Raw genomic sequence first — 25,169 nt, 5'->3', positions numbered from 1 at the left:
ATGCCGCGGAGCGCGTCTCCGCCCCAATCCAGTTCGCTCGCAGCGCCCTCGCAAAATTTTTCCACACGCGGCGCCTCAGCGGGAGAGCGCCGTTCGGCCCACTCGACCATTATCTAGTACACTCTAGTTCGAGTGTGTCACCTCTACGTCTCGCGCATGCGCAGCGACTACAGAGCCTCGGTGGCGATGTCACAGGCGATGTGGCCGGATGTGGCGATGTTCAGAGCAGTTGGTGGTGGGGGGTGTGGGGGTTCAGGCAGTTTAGGTGTTGCTATGCGCTTGCGCACGCACGGCTCAGCGCGGCAACATCTATAGTTTCAGTTTTGTGCTGCGGTGTTCGTGTGTCGAGGTTCACTAGTTCCATCCAAAGCGACAGCTGTATGGACCTCGAGGTATGCAGTAAAAATTGTTGCGAAAGATAACAGCAGTAACAGTGCGTGCTGTCAGTCACTTGTTACATCGGCGCGATTGCTTTCTGGACAAGTCGCACGGCATGGATCATGTGGCCGCAGCAGATAACGTTTCGTCTCAAGTAAGTTGCTTAATGGCAGTATCAAGCGATGCCAACGCATCGCGGTATTCATGCCGAAGCGTTATTATTGAGCAGCTCAAGTGTATATCTTCATTGGTTTTGTGTTACTTCAGGCTGACGAAATAGAGGCGCTGAGTGCAATATATCAAGACGACTGGAAGGTGGAAGATGCTGCAAATCGCGTCTACAAAATTGTATTGTGCAGCGAATCCTCCGGCGACAAGCTGAGTTTTCAGGTAGTTTGCGACCCTAAGCGCATATGGTGGTCATTGTCTTGATAACTCTGACAAATTTCAGGTTACACTGCCACCTGAGTACCCGTCGGAAGCACCGCCGTTTTACGAGATAAGGTAAGTACATGATATTGTACCAAAGCTTCTGACTGTTAATATGTGAACTTGTCGTTGCAGCTAACATTTAGGGTATTGTCAGTTGCTGGCATATGTGCATGTTGCGCGAAAACAATTTGCTGGGAAATGCCTACACTATTCTTAATTTTGAGCAGAGAGTGTATATAGGCACTCCTTTAGCGTGCCCGATGTCATGTAATTATTATCTGTGGATGCCCCCCCCCCCCCCTTTTTTTTTCCTCTTCATTCTTTTTTCTTTTTTTTCTTTTTTAGCGCGCCATGGATGACCCAGGAGAGGAAAGCAAGGCTCTTGGCTGCCCTGGATGACCATTTTTAGTATGTCACACTTGACATACTGTTGTCAAGTGCAGTTACATGGCATCATAAATTCTGAATCAACTGAAATATAGGATGGATAGGTGGGCCAGTTGGTATTGCATTATTAGAAAAGTTACAGTGCAAGAAAGCCACTGGACGAAGGAAAGGAACACACACCACGTGAACTGAATGAACTGTTACTTTTTGAGCATGAGTTGCACAATATTGTGCTGAGAGTGTTCCAAAGCACAGTAAGTTTTGGAATTACATGTATTTATTTGAATTTGTTGAGGTGTACATTCATGTTCATTTTCAAAACAAGACACAACGGGAACCAAGAACCGGCCCCAGTACTTGCATTACTAGAATTATGCACTTGATGTATCAAGGCACTGTTAATTTACTCACAACTCGGGCGTTCTACAGGGTCGTTGAGATAAATCCAGAGCTTTTTCACATTCAACCTGGCAGCATTGTAGTGAAGTTACTGGAGGAAATTTGACTTGTGCTGAAATGTCATTCAACGACGAACCACAGAACAATAAGCAAGTCCTACCTCACTGAACAATAAAGCACAAATACTACAGGAGGGTGGTGATATTTGGATTGGTTCACACCGGGAGGATGTGTAAGCAAATGACCGCATTGTTTGGCTACAAGAAAACTCAAGGGAATTCAACATACAGGAAGATTCTGTGTTTGACTGTGACTGAGTCAAACACAGAAAGTAAATAGATTGCGAAAGAACAGCAGAATTCTGCCAAGAATTGAAGCAAACAATTAACCAAGACCTTGGGCTCAGTACGATGGGGGCGAAATGCAGAAAACACCCATGTACCTAGGTTTAAGTGCACGTTAAAGAAACCAAGGTGGTCCAAATTATTCCGGAGTCCCCCACTATGGCATGCCTCATAATCATATGGTGGTTTTGGCACGTAAAACCCCATAAAAAACAAAAGCAATGGCCATGGCGAGGTCCAGAATAAGTTTAGCAGTGCTTGAAGACCTGCAGTACGCAGCTTTTGTACTGAGAAACTGCCATCTGTTAACCGAGAACGAGCTTGACAGGAAGCTGGAGGTTTAGGTTTTCCTGAATGACCTGAAGGAACACCAGCGTTAGCTTCCCTATGTTCTCGGATGAGAACTGCTGTCAAAGCAGGATGGTGAACCGTCAACATGATTGCTGGGTATGCCAGAATGTGACTTGCGTACCCACAGTCACGTATACCAAGTTTTCCTCCTCTGTGGTGGAGCTGTTTGTGGTGAGCAGTGAGGGTGACTTCTGATGGCTATGCCAATATAGTGGAGACAGTTGTGAAACCCTGGATGGACAAAGTGGCTGCTGAAAGAAATGTGTTCCAGCAGGACTGGGCTCTGGTACACAAAAGCAAGGAAGACACAATTGTGGCTTTGTGACGACGTGCCCTACCACTGGTCTCCCAATTTGTGCCCCCCCCCCCCCCATCCCCCCCTCCTGCACCGACTGCAATCCATTCAACTACTATGTGTAGGGTGTCGTTGAGGCAAAGGTCAATGCAGAATGCCACAATACCAAGAACGCCCTCAAGGCGTCCATAAAGCAGGGGTTGATGAACCTGGACAGAGAGGGGGTGAAGCATATCTGCAGTCGTATATAAGGTCTAGATGTGAGAAGTTTGTGGCAGCTTACGAATATTTCTTACTCTATACAAAATTCTTTATTATCTCATTTATTTTGCCTTTCTAATTTGGATGTTCTTTTTTGCTTAGTAAATATTCCTGATTTACCTCAACGACTGTTGCAAGTTTTATTAGGGTTAGGGTATGTGCCTCTGGCTCACAGCAAGTGCATTTTTTTTGTAAGACTGGCTGTGTGTGCTTTCTGCATGATGAATAGGCTGCTGTTCAATACAATTAATTTTCTATTTATATTTGCTTCCTTAGCATGCATTTGTGATGTTTGGCAAGCATAAATTACAACACACATATCTTATTGCAGTAATCATCTGGGTGAAAACATCCTTTACGACTGGATTGAGATTGCTCGCAAAGCACTTGATGAAGATGCTACAGAGTCCGAATCACTAGCTGTCAGCGATGATGAAGCGCCTGAAGTGGTGGAACCCTTTGACCAGCTGACACTGGAATCTGATCAATCTTCAGGTAAAGTGCAATGTTTTACAAGATGGGGACTACAGATTTTGAACTGGCATTATTGGGGCTAAAACTTACAAAAGAGGGGGAGCAAGCTTGCATGAAATGATAAATCACATTTTTTATATATAACATCTTAGCACTGCACTTAGTTCCACCAATATCTCTGCTATCAGTAAGTCCTTGTTGCAGTACTGAAATGTGTTGGACTGCCGCACTTCTGCGGTGAATAAACCTCTCCCTCCTCCGATGTAAACTCGTGGCACTTCTTACACTTAACGCTTCTTGAAGGTAATCCGGGTGATGTGCTGAAGACATTGGGACTGATGGAGTGGACTGCCTCACTAGTGTGGTAACCAGGTGGCTCCTGCCACTGACATGAACCCGTAACACTTCAGTCTGCATCAACTGCTGGCCAAGCTACAACTGCTGGCACAGCCAAAAATTATCTACCCCTTACTAACACTAGCCACTCGGCGCCAGAAAGTCAACATCTCAGTAGCCGCAAAGGACGTGCGATGGTGCTATGGAGGCGGCAGGAATAAGGGACGGGGGGAAGCAGTAGCACATAAAAGGCAAGGAAATGTGGCTACGGTTGGCTGTCAGGTGCAGCTTCTCAACATTTTGTTTGAGTTTAAGAATAACCACACTTGCTGGACAGTGTCGGTCGGAAAGATTATCGAAAGCAAGTTATCCTGAACATGTGCAGGGCCGGTATTTTGTAGCGATGCCTTTCCAGTGCTAATGCCTTTTCGCGCTTATCGCGCTTTGTCAGTGGTCAGAGCGACGGTCCACTCGCGTTATCAATGGGATCAGCCGGCCGTGAGCGGTGGATGATAAGACTAGTATAGAATAAGTCATAAGGCATCGCTACAAAATACCGGCCCTGGGGCTCCTTAAAAAACTGACGAGACAGCCAGAATCACGCACAGAGACTCTAGTAATAAGAAAGCTGTTATACCATATATTCACGTGGTGTCCCATAATCTAAAGAGAATAGCACAAAGGTAGCGAGTATCAGTTGTTTTCTCTGCCCCCCAAGAACTGTCTTTATTGTGCAGGCTGAGTTAGTCCGACAGTGATTGTAATGACCAAAAAGAATGTTCAAAGAAGCACAGAACTGTTTTTCAAGATTGCATTGAAGGTGTAGTCTACAAGATTCCTTTAAGGTGTGGTAAGCAGTAGGTGGGACAGACTGGGCTGATGTGTCAACGAAGGATTCAGGGAGCATAATAACAACGTAAGAAAGGGCGAGGAAGGCTTTCTTGCATTACACTGTGACAAGTTTGCATGTCAGCCACTATTCAACGAAGCCGAAGTAATCAAACATTAAAGCAAGCATGTGCGTGAAATAATAGAAGCCGAAATTATTCATAGATTAAACGAGCTGTGTGTTAGCTTTATTATCATCATCATCAGCCTATATTTATGTCCACTGCAGGACGAAGGCCTCTCCCTGCGATCTCCAATTACCCCTGTCTTGCACTAGCTGATTCCAATTTGCGCCTGCAAATTTCCAAACTTCATCACCCCACCTAGTTTTCTGCCGTCCTCTACTGTGCTTCCCTTCTCTTGCTATCCATTCTGTAACTCTAATGGTCCACCGGTTAGCCATCCTATGCATTACATGGCCTGCCCAGCTCCATTTCTTCCTCTTCTTTATAAAGAACTTCAATTCCTCAGATCAAGCTCTAGACACTGATGATAATGTGTTAGGCTACAGACATGTGCAGTTTGGATGTTGTTCATGAGCATGTATATGTGTACTGCACTGCCCAGTAAAGTTGTAAGTTCAGTGCCTTGGTGTCATCTTTCTTTGGTTGTTGCTAATGCACTGTTTTATTTTCGTAATCGTGCATTTTGTTTCTGCATTGCTTCTAAAATGTTGTCGTTGTTTCACTTCTAATAATTTGCATTACTTTTTTTGCTGACAGAGAGCGGTAACCAGAATTTAACCATCGGTTCTTTAAAAATATTTGGTTAGTTTCAATGTTCGAAAATACCGAATAGTTCGTTTTCCCATATGAATATTAAATGTGTAATGTTCAGTTCGAATATTCGCCCACCCCCATTAGAGTATTGGTAGAAAAAAATCTGCGAAGAGATCGATAGAGCTGGGGTCGTTACAGGCGTGGGTAACTGTGCAATTTAGAGATACAGCTTTTGTTGAGGAGAGATTGGCAAAAATGCAAGACTGCTAAGATGTAGTAAAACATGATTAGCTCAAGCAGGCTGGATGACTGTTTGTTAAAGGCGATGCCGATAGAAATCGTCTACCTCTTAGAACCGCAGGGTGCGCAAGAATGCCAGATGTTTGTGCAAACCATTCCTGGTTGCCTTACCCACTATTTGTGCTGGGGCCCCTTGAAAGGGAGCAATAGTCTCAACTAGAGCACTGCACGGGCCCGGGCCGGCCCGAAAGCCCGGGCCGGGCCGTCTGAAGCGTTTGTCGGCGGGCTCGGGCCGGGCCCGGGCTTAAAGCCACGGGCCCGGGCCGGGCTCGGGCTTGAGGCCACGGGCCCGGGCCAGACTCGGGCCCCCTCATTGAAGGGCCTAAGTAGGCCTTCGAGCACACGCGACCGTTATGCATTGCATGGTTCAGTGCATTCTGTGCCAAGCTGAAGTGACACGTGCAAGATGACTGTCATCATCATCATCAGCCTATATTTATGTCCACTGTAGGACGAAGGCCTCTCCCTGCGATCTCCAATTAACCCTGCCTTGCGCTAGCTGATTCCAACTTGCACCTGCGAATTTCCTAACTTCATCACCCCATCTAGTTTTCTGCCGTCCTGGACTGTGCTTCCCTTCTCTTGGTATCTATTCTGTAGCTCTAATGGTCCATCGGTTATCCATCCTACGCATTACATGGACGGCCCAGCTCCATTTTTTCCGCTTAATGTCAACTAGAATATAGGTTATCCCCGTTTGTTCTCAGATCCACACCGCTCTCTTGACTGTATATCTTATCACATGACTATATCTTATCAAAGAAAATAGTAAAACAGATGAAGTTCTCGTTTTTAACAGCGGAGCTGTTTCAGCCGGGCCTAATGTGTCCGCCGAATCCAAAAATGTGGGCCGATCCTGGCAGCAGTGCAGAAAGGGTTCAAGCGCAATGGCACATACACCTGTGAACTAGCAAAGCTGAGCCATGATAAGTCTAGCTAAGAATGGTGGGGACTAATTGCCTATAGATAGGCAATTGATAGCCAATCAATAGCTAGTCGATAATCGATCAATAATCAATAAGTTCCCGAAAATGCTGGGGATGACTTGGTAGTGCTTAGCCTAGCCGAAATACGTGGCCAATACCTTACGATAGCCAATCGACAGCCAATCAATAGCTAATTGATAATGAATCAATAATCAATCAATTCGGATAACTTGGTAGTGCTTAACCTATCCCAAATACGTGGCCAATATCTTGCAATAGACAATTGATAGCCAATCAATAGCTAATCGATAATCAATGAATAATAAATAAATTACGGGAAATGCTGGGGATGACTTGGTAGTGCTTAGTCTAGCCCAAAAGCCAGGACTAGCTAGGTGCCCATCATCTCCGCTGTCTCTTTAGCATTGCCCCGCCAGTGCAAGCTACGCTAATTTTTTTTCTTTTCCGCAAAAACAAACATTGTTTCCGCGTAAGGAAAAATAAATTATACAAAGAACCACTCCTCAAACCATTTCCATGTTACCACTTTTGTGATCGCACTATTACCAGTGTCGATACTATGGCATTATTTTAGCGCTAAGGCCAGTTACTTTTGTGCTTCAATGTATAAAACAGCGTTTTCCTCTAAAAGTTAACTGGAACGCCCATGCATTTCGTCGGACACTGAAAATTATAATTTTAAACCTGGTTCAGTCCTGAGAATTCGTTCCAAGTGGATACGCCTTGCGAACTCAGTGGCTATAATTCGTAGATTGAATGATGTGCCGTAAAAATTTAATTAAAAAGTTAATTCGCATAATTATATTAAATATTCAATTAGGCGTTTTGACCATCCATTAGGCCATCCATGTCAGAATTAGCTTGGAACTACATAAAACAATTAGCCTCCTTAGAGCGTCTTCGCAATAATGCGAACACAAGAAATCCTGAGATATGGTCAATTCCATACTTCAGAACACTCTACAGTAAAAGCTCGTTAATTCGAATTTCGCGGGGACGCCCAGTGAGTTCGAATTAAACCGAAGTTCGAACTAACGAAATTCATTGAAAAAACAGCAGGAATTGAGACCGGGTTGTTGGAAAATCACTCAAAATATTTACTTGCGAAAATAATCCGTGATCACTGTCTGTTTCTCTTCTTTGAATGCGATCGCCATAGCCTTGTTTTCCAACGCGCGAACGTGGCAGAAAGCATCCTCTGCGTCTTCCTCGAAGCTGAAGAATAAACGCGCGACACGCATAGCCTCCATTAGTTCCAAAGCTGAGGGCCGCGTGGGTGCATCATTCTCTTCGTCATCCGCACCTACATCGACGACGGGCGCTTCTCCACCAGTCACCTGCACGATGATATCATCGTCGGTGATTGTGCCGCAGACCGCTGCACAGCGATCTGCATCGACGTAGTCGTCGAAGGTCACGTCCTCCAGCGCATCCCGCAATCCGGCAGGAATGACCACGGCCTCGCACTCGTTGGGCTCGCAAGCTGTGCCCTCATTGGTCACACAAAAGCCACTGTGGCGGAAGCAATTGGCAACAGTTGTTGCCGTGACCTGATCCCAGGCCCGCACCAACATATGCAAGGCTGTGAGCAGCGTCACATCGTAGCGACACGGCACCGAACGACTTCGTAGCTCTGACGTACACGAGGCCTAGCGACTGAATGTGCGGCACACAAAGGACACGGAGACTACGCAGACACGTCCGGCACGAACCACCACACGATGCGAAGAGCGAGCGCAATGACGACAGTGGATGGATGGATGGATGGATGGATGAGGCTGAACCCTTTAAATCGGGCGGTGGCATACGCCACCTAGCCATGACTATTAACATAATTTGTACTTTGTGGTGGGTGAAATTTCACCCCTGCCTTGATTTTATCCACCAATCAGATAACCTCTGTTTGGTTATTTCTACCCGCTTAAAGTCTATTTTGCCTTCACTGTCCCTAAACCCCAATGCTTTGAAAAAATCAGCCCCGTTGCCTTGCACTGTAGGGTTAAGCCCTTTACAGAAAAGTATGAGGTGTTCAGCCGTTTCCTCTTCTTCTCCACACGCACAGCACAACGTGTCTATGCCTTGGTACCTGACTCGGTACATCTTAGTCCACAATACTCCCGTCCTGGCTTCAAACAACAAAGAGCTTCCCCTAGAATTATCGTAGATATTTTCTTTGGCAATTTCTTGCTTGAAAGTTCGGTATGTTCCCAGTGCTGATTTCGTCTGCATCCCCGTTTTCCACAGACCCCTCTCTGTTTCCTTAACCTTTTTCTTAACCGCTGTTTCCTGGTTTGCACCCCTCCTGCAGTCCAAATATTTGATTGACAGTTTTCTGGTCAGCTTCCTCCATTTTGTATCAACATTCCTCATGTACAAATAACTGAAAACTCTCCTTGCCCACCGCTTTTCTGCCATCTCTCTCAATCGCTCCTCAAATTCTATCTTGCTGCTGGCTTCCCTGCCCTCGAATGACATCCATCCCATGTCACCCTGTACCCCCTGATTTGGTGTATTTCCGTGTGCTCCCAGAGCCAGTCTACCTACCCCTCGCTGCTTAGCTTCCAACCTTGCTCGAACCTCTGATCTCATGCACAGGACCGCATTGCCGAAAGTCAAACTAGGGACCATCACCCCTTTCCAAATCCCTCTCACCACTTCGTACCTATTGTAATTCCACAGTGCCCTATTTTTCATCACAGCTGCATTTCTGCTACCTTTAGCCGTCACATATTTTTCATGTTCCGTTAGGTACTCAGCCCCATTGTTTATCCACACTCCAAGATATTTGTACTTATCCACCATCTCTAGCGTAACCTCCTGTATCCTATGCTCGCTGCCCTGATTATCATTAAAAGTCATGACTGCCGATTTTTCTTTACTAAACTTCAAACCTAAGCTATCTCCCTCTTTACCACAGATGTCCATTAATCTCTGCAAGTCTTCCTTGCTGTCAGCCATAAGTACAATGCAGTAGCGCACCCAGGATCTCTGCCAGGGGGGGGTTGACAGTTTGCCAATACCATCTAAACAGCACTAATTTCGATTTCTTCACGGGAAATTGTCAAAAAAATGGGCTTTTTGCGAGTGTGCAGACAATTGCGCGTCTTACATCTTAGTTGCAGTACTCAAATGCGTAAGGAAAGAAAAGGGGTTAAACAAAAGGGGGGGTTTAGTCGGCCTCAGGGGGGGGTTCCAACCCCCGAATCCCCCCCCCGTCGGTGCGCCACTGGTACAATGTCATCCGCATACATCAGTCCTGGTAATGACTGTTTAATCCATTCTCCTTGCTTGAAATAGGAAAGGTTGAAGCCAAGTCCGCTCCTCTCTAATTTTTTCTCTAATCCTTGTAAATACAGCATGAACAACAGAGGTGACAGAGGGCACCCCTGCCTAAGCCCCTGCTGTATCTCTATAGGCCCAGATACTTTGTTTTCCCATTTTATAAGCACCTTGTTACTTTTATAGATATCTTTTATAAGATTTCTTACTCCATCTTCCACCTCTAGAGTGCCCAGTATGTCCCACAAATCCTTTTGGATTACACTGTCATAGGCTCCCTTGATATCCAGAAAGGCAAGCCATAGGGGCCTGTGCTCCTTTTCTGCTATTTCAATACACTGTGTCAATGAGAACAGATTATCTTCTAACCTTCTTTGCTTTCATAACCCATTTTGTAGCTCCCCCAGCTCCTCCTCGCTCTCCACCCATGCCTGCAGTCTGTCCTTTATAATCTGCATCACCACCCTGTAAACCACTGACGTCACTGTTATGGGACGGTAGTTGTTTATGTCGACTTTGTCCCCCTTTCCCTTATATATCATGCTCATCCTGCTCAGTCTCCACCCGTCGGGGGCTTTACCGTCCATTATCATTTTGCTCACTGCCTCTCTTAATGCTTTCTTGGTGAAGTGACGCAGTGACGCCGCTGCGCTCGCGCCATCTATCGTTGAGCCTTGAAAGCTTGCGGCGGCAGTATCAAATACCACCACGCAGCGGCGCGCAGTTCGAATTATCGATAGAGGAGCCGATGCGCGCGTGAACTAACGAGTTGGTTAACCCATATACGCCTATACTATATTGTGGCCGGACCATGACCATCAGTTCGAATTAACCCGAAAGTTCGAATTAATGAGGTGCGAATTAATGAGCTTTCGCTGTATAAGCATCAGTCGTTAATACATTACCTACCATTCACTTTGAACAGATACAAAAATGGCGGTAATTTCAGTAAGAAAGAACTCAGCTGACACTCTGGTCGCTTGTAATGTATCTGATGTGATTATTATTCTGCCTTTGTGTATGGTTCTGAGTATATATTGTAAATCCTGTTTCGTTTTCTTAGTAAATGTTTATCTTGTAAAATTCAGTCTCATGCTATGTTGTATAGCTGGTGTTGCATTGTTTTGTATAGCTAGTATTGTTATTGTAGTGTTGTTTAAAATGCATTCTGTTAAAACTTTTTCCAATTCTGTTAACTTGCCGTGACGCAAATATTGTTTGTCTTTCCGTTCATAGCTATTTCGTCTATGAGGAATTCCAGCGATACCTGGAAATATATGTGAATTATTGTGCATGTGTACACACTGTTTGCTGTACTTTTGCCTTGCCTGGTCTTATGGGTCACATCAAGCTACATATGTAGCTTTTAGTCCAAAAAGACCGTCCAGCATGTAAACTGGACAATAAATCGATTTGATTTGATTGATTTCGTCGGACACTTTGAAAATTATTAACTCGAAACTGGTTTAGTCCTGAGAATTCGTTCCAAGTGGATACGCCTTGCGAACTCGGCTGCTATAATTCGTAGATTGAAAGATGTGCCATAAAAGTAATAATTAAAACGTTAATTAGCGTAATTATGGTAATTCTTCAATTAGGCGTTTTGATTTCTCGTGGAAGTAATGGTTGCGACTCATCGAGTAGTTTAGATCAAGGATTATAACTGTGCTATCTGCCACAAGCAATCTTTAAAAATTTGGTTCAGCTAAAATGAAACGCCCTGTATATTTGCAAGCTAAATGACATATCATAGAACCATATCGTACAAATCAAGGTAAGTGCATGCGCACCACCAGAAAAATAGTAGCACAGGCAATAGGCCGGATTACTGATGTTCCCGTGGGAGAAACAAAGATTTCGGCCTTTTATTGCTCATATGCTGCAGCTGATTAAACCTCGAGAAGGTGAGGCTGACAGATACGGTACAATCCGTAAGTAAAAAAAAAAGAATTTTTTTCTTGCAGGCCGGGCCTGGTCATGCACACGCGGGCCCTAGCTAAGCTTAGTAATGAACGCCCGGGCCCGGGCTTGGAACCACGGACCCGGGCCGGTCTCGGTCATGTACGCCCGGGCCGAAAAATCAGGCCCATGCAGTGCTCTAGTCTCAACCTTGTACTCGGGAACTGCTGCCTCGAAGTGCAAAATGCCACGAAGCCACAAAAGCAAAGAAGAAAACAGAAAGCAGCAGGTTTTTACTGTGAGAGCTCCGAGTTTCACATAAGATTGTAGTGTGTGGGCAAGAGTTCTTGGGGTCAGCATAGCTTTGCTGAGAAGCCAACCTAGAGAAGTGTGGAAAAGATCCATTTGGGTCCTTTTGCTATAAATATCAGCCTGTGGCAACAGTCTGCAAAACACCAGACGCAGTAGTGGTGCCCAGATTTGTATGTGCTTAGTGTCCCTGTATATGCTCCCCAAGAATATACAAGGACAGTATACATGCCAGCATAGGCTGGTAAAATGATAGAACTCGTTCAGGCTCTCCAAAATTTTACTCAGCTGGGCTCACTCAGACTAAGAATTATCAAAATTTTACTCAACCGCACTCATTTGTACTCGGGCTCACCATAGTTCTACTCGACCGGGCTTACTCGGACTCACTCATCAGACTCGGGCTAATCTACTTGGCCTGGCTTCCACTCGCTGAGGCTTTCTCGTGAATTCATGCATCAAATTATTGAAGACCTTCATACGAGACTAATATGCGACAGGTTACACATGTGAAAACATTCATGAAGTACGCACAAGAGTCTTAAACATACAAGAAAGATCTTTATTTCCTTTGCATCGCAATGTCTTGTAAGAAACAAGTATGATGCGTGATCTTAGCAATGCTTCAAGTATTTCGTTTAAGGATAGTATGGGCTAGATGGATCTTTAAAAGAATATGGAAATTCTTATTTGTGTGTTTGTGCATGTGGAGCGCCCACGTGCTCTTGTTTGAGTGGCGCGGGTGTGTTTTAGGCAGCTAAGGATAGAAATGTGTCCTTTCTCGTTCTTTGTGGTATGAAGGCCTGCCTCGTGAACAAAAGTGGACGCTGTTGGAATTGTGCACAAAGAAAACTTTACATAATGCCATCTCTTAACTACAATTCATGATATCACTGCAGATGTTCTGGCTCGCTGTTCTGATTTTTGAGTTGTCGGACATCGCGCTGGGCGCTGAGAATTTTGTAAGTTCTGTTCGGTCCTCAGAATCAACAATAGCTTTGTCCATGACACTACGTGCCATAAGTGCAGATGTGCAGTTCCAGCTATCCTACTGCTGACATCCACATGTGCTGTCCATGCTGAACATGCTGTCCACTTGTGCCGTCCATACTGAACGCAAACACCAAACACTGTGGAAGGGAAACGGCTGGGAGGGAGCGTCACGTGACCATCTTGAAGCCTAGTCATAAAAGTATATAGGAAAGGCTCATGGGAAATAAGCCTTCACCATGTGATGTGCAAGCAATAATTCCTAGCCGCTGAGTGCACAGAGTGAACGGGAGAGAGTAGATTGGAGAGCGTGTGGTGAGGGTCGATTGTGATGAAGGTGCCACTAACAGCTACCACGTACCAAACAGTGTCTTGAAAACGTCAGGCAACTTTGGAGGGCCTACAGGGCCTACTCCGCAAGAGTCATGGCGCAGATAGGCCCCGGAGGCAATGTAATGTGGCGGCGACAGAGGAGGCTAAAGTTTCCTTGCCACCATAGTACTTGTAGTTCTCGGCAGATACTTGAACATGGCAGGAAGGCCCTATGCCATGTTTATCCCCTTTGCCTCTTCGCCAACTAAAGTTTTGCGAGAACAGTGGTGGACAACTCGCAGGAGTGGATATTCAGTGACTATACATTCCCCCAGTTTGAGGTGCTGGAGGCATAAAAAGGTTGTCTCAGTGTGAACGGCATGTTTCTTTTTTTTCTTCTTCGTCTTGAAAGCTTGCATTTATTAACACACACCAGGTATGCAAAATTCTGTTATGCATTATTTTTCTGTTCGTGGTGGGAAACATGCAAGGGCATGTATTGTCTCTCCAAAGGTCCCATTAATATGCATTAATATTTGAGCATGACATTCCCAAATTACGACACTTTGCGTAAGAAGCAGCTGTGCTCATGTGTTTACATTACGCCAGTGCCTCAACTGAGAAAATAATCTGTGTGCATATTGCAGTGTGATACACCGTCATGCGCTGAAATTTTCTTAACGATGTTTATTTGCTGGAACGAATATGTTTTTAGAATGGTTAATATCACAGAAGCTACACAGCGCTTGAAGTTGGTAAGCTTTAGGGCATATTCGACTGCTTGTTTCCGAGCGCTCTGATAGTAACAACAAAGATGTATTATGTGGTTTTTGTTACATTGTGCTTGTTTTCATGTTGATTTGTTAAAACAACCTTTAAAGGGCCCCTACACCACCTTGAGGTCAAAATTTGTTATATAGTGGCAGTTGTATACGAGTCTACAACGAACATGCAGTCTCAAAAATGTTTGAAAATTATGCCGTAAAAGCAGAGTTACAGGTATTTAATGGTCAAGAATGCAGACCGCCACTTGGTTCTCCCTCTCCTTCGCGTATCTCCCCTAGAGCTGCCTTTTATCCTCGCCATCTACTCTTCTATATCGCACGTGGACACTACACCATTACCAACATCACGCGCATTTTTTTTTTTTTTTCAATGTTTTTTCTCCTTTCTTTTTTTGTGCTATTGTTTCAAAACACCGTCCGCATCCGGTTACGACGACTCCAACTTAAATTTTTTTGCCTACGCACAATAGACCCTATGTTGTGGATGATATGCGTTCACTGCCTGTTTTGTTTAAAATATGTTGTTAGAGGCCCAACAACCCACTGCACAAATAGAATAGAAGAACTGCAAGCAAACAAGGAGGCCTGCCGGCGCTTTGCCAGACTTGCAACATGATACTGTATCGCCGTGTTTTGCATGTACATCACCGGTTGCCGCATAGCTGTGCTGCGTTCGCCAAAGATGATTGTCATGGCACGGTGTACACGATGCACATGTTTATTTGAAATGTGTAACAAAATTTCAGAGGTTGTTTAGGGGCCCTTTAGGATGCGCAGGAATGTTTGGAAATGACCAGTCGAATGTGAGATTTATGGGGGGGGGGGAACACACACACACACTACTATATATAGCAACAGGCAAATCACAGAAACTGCTCTTTCCTGTCCTGTCGTTTCTTCATATATTTTCTCTTCTTTCACAGCATAACCGAATCCACGGTGGCATAAATGCATCAGTGCCGCATTCCAGTCTTGAAAACTCAGTTGTGCAGTGTAAATGGACAGGACACAAAGGAACATAAATGACGTAGGCGGGTGCTGAATTCCAACTATTTTCTAACTCTATTCAGTTTTCAAGAGCAATGTACAAACTAGCCCATGAACGAATTCTTTTTGCCACATTCCATGCCTTGTTACCTTTCTCTAAATTTTTACAAGATACACTAGTAGCCACAGCAGTCTTTCAATAAGTCGAATAAACCTACAAACATTAATTTCTTGCCTTTCTGTTTGGCTCATTGACTATTACTGAACACACATTCTTGCGGCCGAGTTCGTTTCAATAAACAGCTCCTATCTTAATACATGGGAATGGATAAACAGATTTTCTTGTCAGCCACAGCACCAATTTTGATGAAATATGACGTACTTAAAAAAAAAAAGTAAATATCTAGTGACTGCAGCAAGCAGATTAGGCCGTCCGTTTTTCTAGGAAAGTTCTTGAAAATCACAAAATGTCAAGAAAAAAAAAAAAAACACTAGGAGATTTACAGTTCTAACTCGGCAATCAAAAATATCCCATTTCTCTAAACAGAGCCTAATTACACATCTAAAGCACACCAAATTGATTTATTGTACACTGCTCTCAAATATATCACTATTTGCAAGGACTATTGCAAAACCCTCACAAACATTGTAACAATTTCACGTAAGCTGTAAATTTCAGATGCGCGTGGCACAAAGGCTGGTGTAAGAAAGGGGCTCGAGTGTAACAAAGGGGTCTTGGGTGTAACAAAGGGGCCCAGCACTCAAAACTAGCCATAGTGATGCCCGCGCTATGCAAGAAAGCAGTAGCTTTGCAAATGTGAAGATGGGTAAGTTCCTATTGTACAGGAAGCGTTTGTTTCTACTCATTGCAGCAGGCACCTAGTTTGTTTACTCCACTCTTTAAGCTTGCGAAGCAAGGGTTGTCAGGTCAGGGAGCATGCAGAAGCCTCCTCATACAAGTGTCTCGCCTGCATATGCTTGCTTAGTCACGTTCCACGTTTCACTAGGGGTTTTCCTGAGCTTAACGCAGAACTTAATGTTCACTCTTTGCTCACAATCAGCATCCATTTTGTCACCTTAACTAATGCGACAACAACCCGACCAATGTGTTGCTAAGCGCCGTCATGCCACCTAGTAAGTTTGCGCGGAAACATGGCCAAGGTCATGTCAAGTAAGAAAACATACCAGCTAGCATAAAACAACTTTTGTTCCTTTTTAGTATTGCAAACTCGGAAATAAAAAAAAAAAATTGTCCTGGAACTTTTCTGACAAAGGTTTAACTCGGTTTGGTGTTGAAAGCAGCATGCCTGTTAAATTGCAAAAGCTTTTGCTGCAGCAATCTTGCTAGTGCATTCCACTAAAAAAACAGTAGCTTCAATAATCAAAACTAAGCAGATCAAAGTGATCAAATTGCAGGCTGTTAACATAGCTTATGTTCTTACTGGTGACAGCAGTAAAATGAGATTGTTACCTAAATCTGCATGCTTTTGATCGACTGCTTTGATTTCAGCCTTAGATCTCAGAGATGGCTTGAATATCTTCCACGGTGGAACACTCGAGGATCGTAGAAGTGTATTCCAAGGTCATCTTGCTGAAGTTCACAGCGTGAGAGAGGTGTGTGTTGTGCTAGTTCACAAATTTGTTTGGCATATCTCAATGAAAATTTGCTTCGTGTTGGTTTTAGGGAAAAAATCCTCATAGTTTGTCGCAATTTCTGTTTGTAGTGTGGCTCGTGCTTTGTGTTATGTATGATTTTCCTCAATTTGCTTCATGTTCTACACATGTTATGTATGACTACACGAACAATTTTCCCAAAACTAAAAATTATTATCAGCTTCTGTGCAAGTCAGTGTGCATGGTACTGACACTTTTATATTTTCATTGTTGTTCAGCTGTAACAGTGGGGGTTGACCTAAGTCAGCGATCGCTTATGCTGGTATATTACAGGGTGTTGCAGCTTACGTGGACCAATCTTAAAAAAAAAAAAAGGATCATTTTGCGTGAACGAAACTATGTAAATATTGTTTACAGTTAAGTTGAGAAGCTGCCAGTAATATTTTTGAATTACCTAAGTCATTAATTACTGTGTTAATTCACAAGAATCCAATCAATGACTTGTAGAGAGCTATAAAAACATCAAACTGGCAGCTTTTCAGAAAAATACGACTAGCGTGCTTAATTCTTCCAGCTGAAGAAGTAAGGCCTCAAAATGTGAAAAATACCGTGTGATTATGCACCCGCCTGCATTAAAAAGCAACACCCTCAAACAGACTCACTGGGTTCAGAAGGTATTGCAAAAGATATTGTAACACAAAAGAGAACTGCGCGTGCACTCTTCTATTACATGCCAATTAATAACTGGTGCTCGTTCCGTACCAATACCAAGGCAACATGCTGTCTCGGGAGGGGCGTAACAGATTAAGCTTTAACTCTACCTCTTTTTGTGTGTGTGTGAGAGAGGTTTCGCAGTGAGCCTGCTTGAGTGTGCTGCTTTCTGATGCAGGTGGACGCATTATCAGTCATTGTATTTTTCATGTTTCGAGGGCTAGTTGCACCTTGTTGAAAAGGTGCCAGTTTAATGTTTCTAATAACTGTCTACAACTTCTGAAATAATGTTTTGTCAATTAGGGCAGTAGCTAACCAGTCAGATAATCAATTCTAATTAACCAAACGAATGTAAGCAAAAAAAAAAAAATTGCTAGCGGCTTAACAACTATTTCACAGGCTTTCACTAGTTGCCAGAAAATGTAAACACACAGTGTGTACCTTGCTGGAAACATCTAGCTTACTTTGACCTGTCTTGCAATTCCGTAGAATTACCTAATTTACCACTGTTGGAACAATTAAAATGTTAGATAATTACTTTTAATTAAATAATCGGCTGTCAGACACAAAAATATGGCTGGCAGTTTCTCAACAGCAGTCCAAAAACATCCACTTGGTCTTACTCAGGTATAATAATTTGTGCTTTTTTTAAAACTCTGTACATGATACTTGGGACACCCTGTATGCTTAGGGCTTGTGTGTGCTATAGTTGGCATCGGGATGTTTCTCAGTATACTTCTCGCGGAAGCTTCCTGTAGTACTTTTGTTCCTTTAAAGTACTAACATGCTTTTATGCATGTTGCATACTACTGTCTTGTTCCGGCTGATTTGTTTTCGTCATTTAATTGCTTAGTTAACTGCAGCCTGGTTGCTCAAAAGACTTGAGTCATGCAAGTTGGAGACCAAGTATACTATTTTAAATGTTAATGTTAGGTTGTGTGAAAAAGTTAGTCAACTTGGTTGTTCTTTTTTATTCCCCCACATTGCTTTATTATTTTTCTACCCATAAAAACTTGCAATGGTATGCCTGTTCTTCATTCAAAGGTTGAACAAGTTTTGGATGAGTTGAAGACAAACAAAAAAATTGCAGAAGCCACACACAACATTTGGGCATATCGGTATGCTGATTCATCATTTCACAATATTAGGGAGGACATATGGCTATTCACAAAATGTTATTGCAGCCATTTCTTTTCTAGCCTTCTTCAAACAGAGCCACGCACTGTGCTCTGCAAGGACTCCGAGGATGATGGGGAAACATATGCAGGAAATCGCCTTCTTCATCTTTTAGATGTAAGTTCAGCTTACAGCTCCAGCAAGTAAGGCTTGTGCACAAGGGGAACTAAAAGTAAATGGAACAGTTTCTGATGCTATGGTGCGCTCAATACCCTAGAATTCAGGTGACATATAGCTCATGTGCAAGTGCTCAAGTAATTTAGATTTGTCTATTGCTGTTTCTGTGTTTTGAACAATTCATATGCCATCACAGTTACGTCACTAGAATGCCATGTTTCATTTACTTTTGTTTCCATCTGTGTGGCAGCATGACCTAAAGTGATGCTTGTATGCACTGACATGGAGGTTGAAACTAAGTTTAATGTAAAATCTCATTTGCATTTCTTAAGTGGCTTGGTAAAGCCATTTCACATTCTATGTTCCTGTAGTATGTGCTGTTCCTTGTCTGCACCAAAGCAATGTTCGATTATCCCCATCCAAGCTTACTGTGCACTGTTATTGCAATTAAATGCATATTGCCACATGTGCATCACGTGGTGATGCTGTTCCATTTGACTACTAAAGAATTCCGGCAGAACCCATCTCACAATCGATGTCGACACTAATGTGAATGCCATTAAATCGATATAACGACACACCAAATTGCCAACGCCGAAATGTGTATGCAGCCGGGCTCCTCTCTCGTTTCCCAGAAAACGCTGCGCCATCTAGCGATGTTGTCACAAAGTCCATGCTCGATTCCGTCAAGCACTGGAGAAAGTTTATAAAGTATTTTTTTTTTTTGTCACTGAAGAGCAGCACATGTGTAGTGGCACATACCCAGTTACCTAAATTGTTCTGACGGTTGGTTTCAAACCCTGTTCCCTCAGCACAGCAGCCCGATGCGCTACTCCATTAGACTATGGACTGCCTAGCTAGTGCCCCAAGTTGCTGGGAAAATGATTAGACACAGACAGACGGACGGACGGACACACACACACATACCTGCAAAATTCGTGAAGTACCTTAAGAATGTTAATCACATTAAAACTGTTGCATATAGCTTTGCATCACTGTTGTTGGTCTAGCTTTTTAAAATTCTCCTCCTGCCCGTCCTCAAAAGAGCTAATGCTTGTTCCTGCTCTTTCAGATTCTCGACGTGACAAATGTTCTCATAGTTGTCACTCGCTGGTATGGAGGAATTCACCTCGGTCCAGATCGCTTTAAGCACATCAACAAAGTGGCCAGAGATCTCCTTGAGCGACGGGGCTACATCAAAAAGGTGCCAACACCAGATTCCAAAACCAAAGGAGGAAAGCACAAGAGAACAAAGAGCAAGAAAATGTGACCGGCATACTTGGAACGCAGGCTTCTAATCAGTGCCAGGCACTGCCACTGCCATAGTTTGACACTAGAAAAGGCTAGGTAATTATGTGCCAGTGGTGATTGAAATACTCTAGAGAGATTTTCATTCTAGAGTCCAGTAATGCTTGTGCCCATATCAAAGGCTGCTATAAGCAGTGTTGCTGAGAAGGGCTCAAGACAGATTTCTTGCAATATGCATAAGTAGTGTGACTTGTCCTGTTTTTCTACTTAGCCAGTTTGTAACATACAAGCCGTGGCATTTAATTAGGATTTTATTGGGTACTTTTTACCAAATATTTTAAGGTGTTACCTATCGTAATCATGAAATGAGACGTGTAAGTGCCTGTGTTTTTTGTTAGTTTCATACGTGAGCAATTTACTATGCAGCGCTAGCATCACTGAATCTACATTGTTTTACTGCAATTTCTTTCTGCAAGTAATTTGCAAGTGTAGTCTCAGCCGTTGCCATATTGCACGTGGCGCACAATTTATCTTTGACTGTCAGTCTTTCAGCACATGTGAGCCTCGTATGTGCTGCATAGTGGTATTGAGCACTGCTTCAATTGTGGCAGAGCCACAGCTTGTCACAAGAAAGTTGTGTTGGTGCTGTGAATAAGTTGTGTGCAGTCAATATGTAGATCTCAAATATCTTGGAACAGTGCTATAAGTCTAAATGATTTTAAAATTGAGTGCAGTGAAAAGGCATAGAAGAAAAGCAGTTAATGCAGCAGACTTAAAGTTGGGAAAGGGAAAACTGAAAGCATGTTTTGATAACAGCACATTTGTAGAGTATTTTTGTCTTGTAGAAAGTTAATTTCTCTACAAGGGCTTTCACAACAGTTGCTTGCAGTATTGTCTGTGACCTAGTCCTGTAAGGCATGGTTTCTGAGGTGGTAAACTTCACACTCCACATCACATGGTAATGTGGTATAGTCTGAGAGCCTAGCATTATTATTATGATGCTTGTTGGCGGCAAGTAATTTGCACTGCAAAAGTTCCAAAGTCATTTGTTTAGTTACCGTCAGTAGAGAATAGCGTTTTTATTGATGCAGAGAATATTTTTATTTGTTGCTTTTAAATGTTTCCAAATGAGTCTGTGATGTTACTTGTTGACTGTTTACATTATACAATATTGCAAAGCATTCGTCCCTGTGCTTCAATGCCTAGTTGTCTTGCCCTATGCCACCCTTTCTTGACACTGCAGCTTCAAGTACTCGGGGAGAGAGACAAATATAAACAAACGAAAAGAAATTTATGTAATAGCTTCTTTGTCAGTATGCATTTTGTGGCTAACTTACTGTCTGTACATCTCTATCTTTCATTTAGGCTGTCAGTCCAAAGTGTCAGTAATTAAAAATAGCTTTAACGGCTTATAGCAGTGGCTGTAACTTTCGACCACAAACTACAAATGGCTCACTTTTCCAGTGCGCAGCAGTGGAACATGTACTAGCTCTGAAGAGAGCAACTTACTCCTTTAGTGTGGTTAAAGCTGAGCGAGATATGGGGTCCTATAATGTAAAGCTATTCCATTCCGATGTTATTCTAATTTTGTGACACCCAAATTTACTTTAACAATGCAAGCACTGGGCAGTGACCTGCAGCATTGTTTGAACCCAATCAAACGCTCTCCTCGGTTATAGGAGGGCACGTTTGATTGCTGTTCAAAGCGAATAGCTATCTTGACAGGTTTTTCTTATCTGATTGGCTGACAAGAGGCGAGGAGCATGCAGAAGTAGAGCGGGTTTGGTGGGGGCGAGCTAGTGCAGGTGGAAGTAGATAACCGCTAAGGAGAGTGGTGCAATAGGTTCCCTTTCCCTTGCTTAGCTTGTGGTGGCTGGTAGAAAGTCACGGCGGCATGCAACAGGGAGTTAATAATGATGCTAAAACGGGTACTCAGCACAGAAAAGTTGGCAGCGTGATGTCATATATGTAAAAGGACTTAACATTATATTGCCATGCAAAAGTATTTATTACACGTAAACAAATCCATTCACGTCGGCAGCTCTGCATAGCCAGTGCGACAGCGATCGGTGCATCTTCTGTCCCTTTCGGAGCAGGGCACTCTCCAGCTATTCTGAACAAATTTTAGTTTTCTTCGGCATATTAATGCATCTTTAGTGTGTACATGTAACTTCGATGAGAGTTTTCGTGGTTTTGCAATGTCACGTGGCAGAGCCCGAAAACATTTTGATAGACAGGCGGAGTGGGCGTGGAAAAAAAGTTTGGCCAATTGTGGAGGGCTAATGGCAAAAATGGAATAGAAACAGATTGGAGTAGCTTTACATTATAGTGCCCATGGTATTGTTAGTTTTTAAGGTGTGTATGTTGGCGTTGACTTTGACGAAACTGCGCCGTGACGAAAAATGGCCAATGCCACAAGAAATGCTCGGATTGACGTTGAATTTCTCAGGGAGGTTCCTGCAAACAAAGTAAATTAGTGACTTTGAAAAGAAAATTTGGTACATTTTGTTCTGGATGGGAATCGAACCCGGGCCTCTGGGGTGCAAGACGAGCACGCTTCCCTGAAGCCACGGCTGCTCCAAGGTTCTGGCTTAATAAAGGTGTGCCTAGTGCATGCGTGATTGCACACACCACGTCGCAGCCATCTCGCTGACTAAAGGTGTGGCCTAGTGCTTACACTAACATGCTGCACTTGGGTACTATGTTAAGGGTTCACATATGTGGCGTTCAGGAGGTCGCCTTAGTGCCACACGTGTACTTGCCATTGCGGCTCCTTATGTCTTGCAAGAAGTCTAGCCCCGATTGTATAACTTCATGTATTACCAAATGTACAGCAGACTTTTGCCTTCTTGTGTTATGAGTGTAACACCTGCTGAACTTTGTTTCGGTAGCCTGTCAATCCTATGGTCGGGATTTTTACAGAAGTGGGTGTACAATACAGACAATATACAGGCACAAGCATTGTACTCGATATATAAAGAAAAAAAAGTTATGTTGCAGTGTGCTCAAGTCAAATGACCCAATTTGAAATACATAATCAGTCAGTCTCAACTTTGCTGTAAAACAAAATTTTATTTGCCCAAAATATTTCATTGTGCTGATCTGAACTTATAAAGGGGGCACTTAAATACAATCTTGAAATGTTTATTTACTTACAGTAAAGCACATTCAACATTGTATTTGTGCTCATATAACCATTCCAAGTCCAGCCTAACCTATTCTGCCATGACTGTCAAGACTATATGATGGCTTGGAAGGGGTAACGATGGGCTGATATTTGAGAAGCTCCATCTACAAAGCCACAGGTCCAGTTCCCATGCATGTTCTCTCTTACTTGCCATTCTTATTGTGCTACATACCTCCCCCTCTGCAGCATTCTCCAGACTTCCTTCGTGCTATACTCATGTTGCCTTCTCTACACTGCTTTGAGTAAGTGGATGTTCGGACTGTAAAAAGCGCCGGATCCACAAATTTCGCCGTTAGCACCTTCAGCAAAACAAGTTGTGCTTATAGGTAATCTACCTACCTGTGAGTCCTTCCAATACAAATTATCTGACATCCAACTATGGTAGAGGTACTAAGCTTGTCCTGCCGTATTAGTGAATGGGTACCTATATGTTTAGACTTTTAAACGAGATTAAGGGAAATTAACTATGCGACAGTCAGATACAGTTAAGAAATGGCCACAAAAAATATTGATGGAATTTCTTGTAATTACGTACTGCCTTAAACTCAGCTTGCGTAAAGCCATGGTCTTTGTTGTTGTAGTAACTGCCTGCCTAATGGCCACACACCTACTTGGATTGGGTAAAAGTTATCCAAAAATTCCATAGTGGCGCGGCCACCCCTTCCAAGCTGCATCCAGGATCCCGATTCCCAAGTAGGTATCGTGCAGCGATTTCTCAATCACCATCAAAGCTACAGGAGAGAAGCCAAACTCCTGCATCACCCTCCTCTACCATTTATCTCGCAAGTCATTTGCAGCACTGTGCAAGCTGCACGACTTCTTGCCAATGGGAAGACTGAATGCCCCTCAAGATGTGTTCATCTGCGCCGTGTCGTCTGCTCACCGCCACAGTAATTCGCGGCATACAAAGTGCATACGCAAAGCTGCTAACATCTCGCGTATCGCTACAACATATCATGTACCAAGCAAAAATAAAACTCTCTATCCCACCAATAATTGGACTGTTATGCCTGGAACTATATTCCGCTGCACAAGGATAATACCTGTGCATGCTTCGTACCTTCGGCAGTACTGCAAATGACTTGCAAAATGGAGTATAGGTACCCCACCCTACTTCCCAGTCTCTTCAGGTGGAGGAAAAATACTCCAGAGCAGAAGTATCCTTTGAAAAGACCTAATAAAGACGTTTTCATATACTTGCCCAATGGGTTGAAATTTGTTATTTAAGGCACTACATGCCCACGGTTCTCTTCAGCTGATACAAGTGTTAAGCACTCATCAGTAGTTGTGATGGCAAGCAAATGTCACGACTCTTCCAGCCCTTATAAGGTGAAAGATATTTCAAACTGGTGCATGCACAAAATGGCATGCACCTTTTTGTTAGTAGCACTTGTAGCAATCTCACATTGTACAACTTAAGAGTACACCACCAAATTGTTGCAAGTTTGTTGTGTCTTGCTTAAACTTTCTTCACTTGGTACACTGCTGCAGAGCTAAGACAAGTGCTTATTTTTATTCAGGTACAGTGCACCTTATGCAGCCTCGCATTCCCTATTGCAGAAGTGATTTTGGAAGAGAATTAGATTTCTTGCACATGGATCATATTTCAGTTGAAAGCCTTGCTTTTGAAATTTATATCTCAATTTAACAGTTATTGTGTGCATTGCAGCAAATGCCAGGACACTGGGATGTTGTACCTCCACAGTGGTCATAAGGCCATCAAGTGTTTTGGTGCCATTGGGCAGATAGTCATTCTAATGAAAGCTGCATTTGAGAACCATGAAGCTTGTAGAAAGTTTGTCAGTTTCAATTGCTTGGGGAGAGCATACTTTGGAACACTTTTACTACACCCTGTACTTGGTGTTTTGTAGTAGACTGCACGCTTTTCCTGTTGTGAATTTTCTAACTGTGTGGAGTTCAACTCCTGCGACTTTGTATTGTCCATCATGCTTGTCAAGTCTTGTGGGTTGTGTAATGGTGCTTGTACTTTTAATATGTGCATGTGCCTTTTGAGTATATAAATACACAAAATTGGAACTACCCA

The 25,169-nt window shown here is 43.3% G+C and overlaps 1 protein-coding gene across 2 annotated transcripts; it reads left to right on the top strand.

The window, feature by feature from the left end:
* The first annotated feature begins 236 nt into the window (after positions 1-236).
* LOC119430997 (protein IMPACT-B) lies at positions 237-25,169 on the top strand. Of its 2 annotated transcripts, XR_007467692.1 has the most exons (10): positions 237-532; positions 646-768; positions 830-882; positions 1,156-1,218; positions 3,179-3,342; positions 16,583-16,686; positions 18,442-18,515; positions 18,597-18,690; positions 19,763-20,032; positions 24,795-25,169. XR_007467692.1 is itself a non-coding variant. In XM_037698469.2 (9 exons), exons 1-9 carry the CDS (start codon positions 494-496, stop codon positions 19,958-19,960), a joined length of 912 nt encoding a protein of 303 aa, XP_037554397.1. In that variant the 5' UTR covers positions 237-493; the 3' UTR covers positions 19,961-25,169. The 2 variants fall into 2 exon arrangements, 1 of the variants encoding a protein (XP_037554397.1); XM_037698469.2 differs by having other exon boundaries at positions 19,763-25,169.

Source organism: Dermacentor silvarum, chromosome 1, assembly GCF_013339745.2.
Source record: "Dermacentor silvarum isolate Dsil-2018 chromosome 1, BIME_Dsil_1.4, whole genome shotgun sequence".
In the NCBI taxonomy this organism is placed as follows: Eukaryota; Metazoa; Arthropoda; class Arachnida; order Ixodida; family Ixodidae; genus Dermacentor; species Dermacentor silvarum.
This window is presented reverse-complemented; position numbering and strand designations above follow the sequence as displayed.

Coding starts and splice junctions, on each gene's coding strand:
- LOC119430997 (XM_037698469.2), top strand. CDS start 494: ATGGATCATGTGGCCGCAGCAGATAACGTTTCGTCTCAA. Junction 883..1,155: donor CCGCCGTTTTACGAGATAAG/GTAAGTACATGA, acceptor TTTCTTTTTTAG/CGCGCCATGGATGACCCAGG. Junction 18,516..18,596: donor CACAACATTTGGGCATATCG/GTATGCTGATTC, acceptor TTTCTTTTCTAG/CCTTCTTCAAACAGAGCCAC.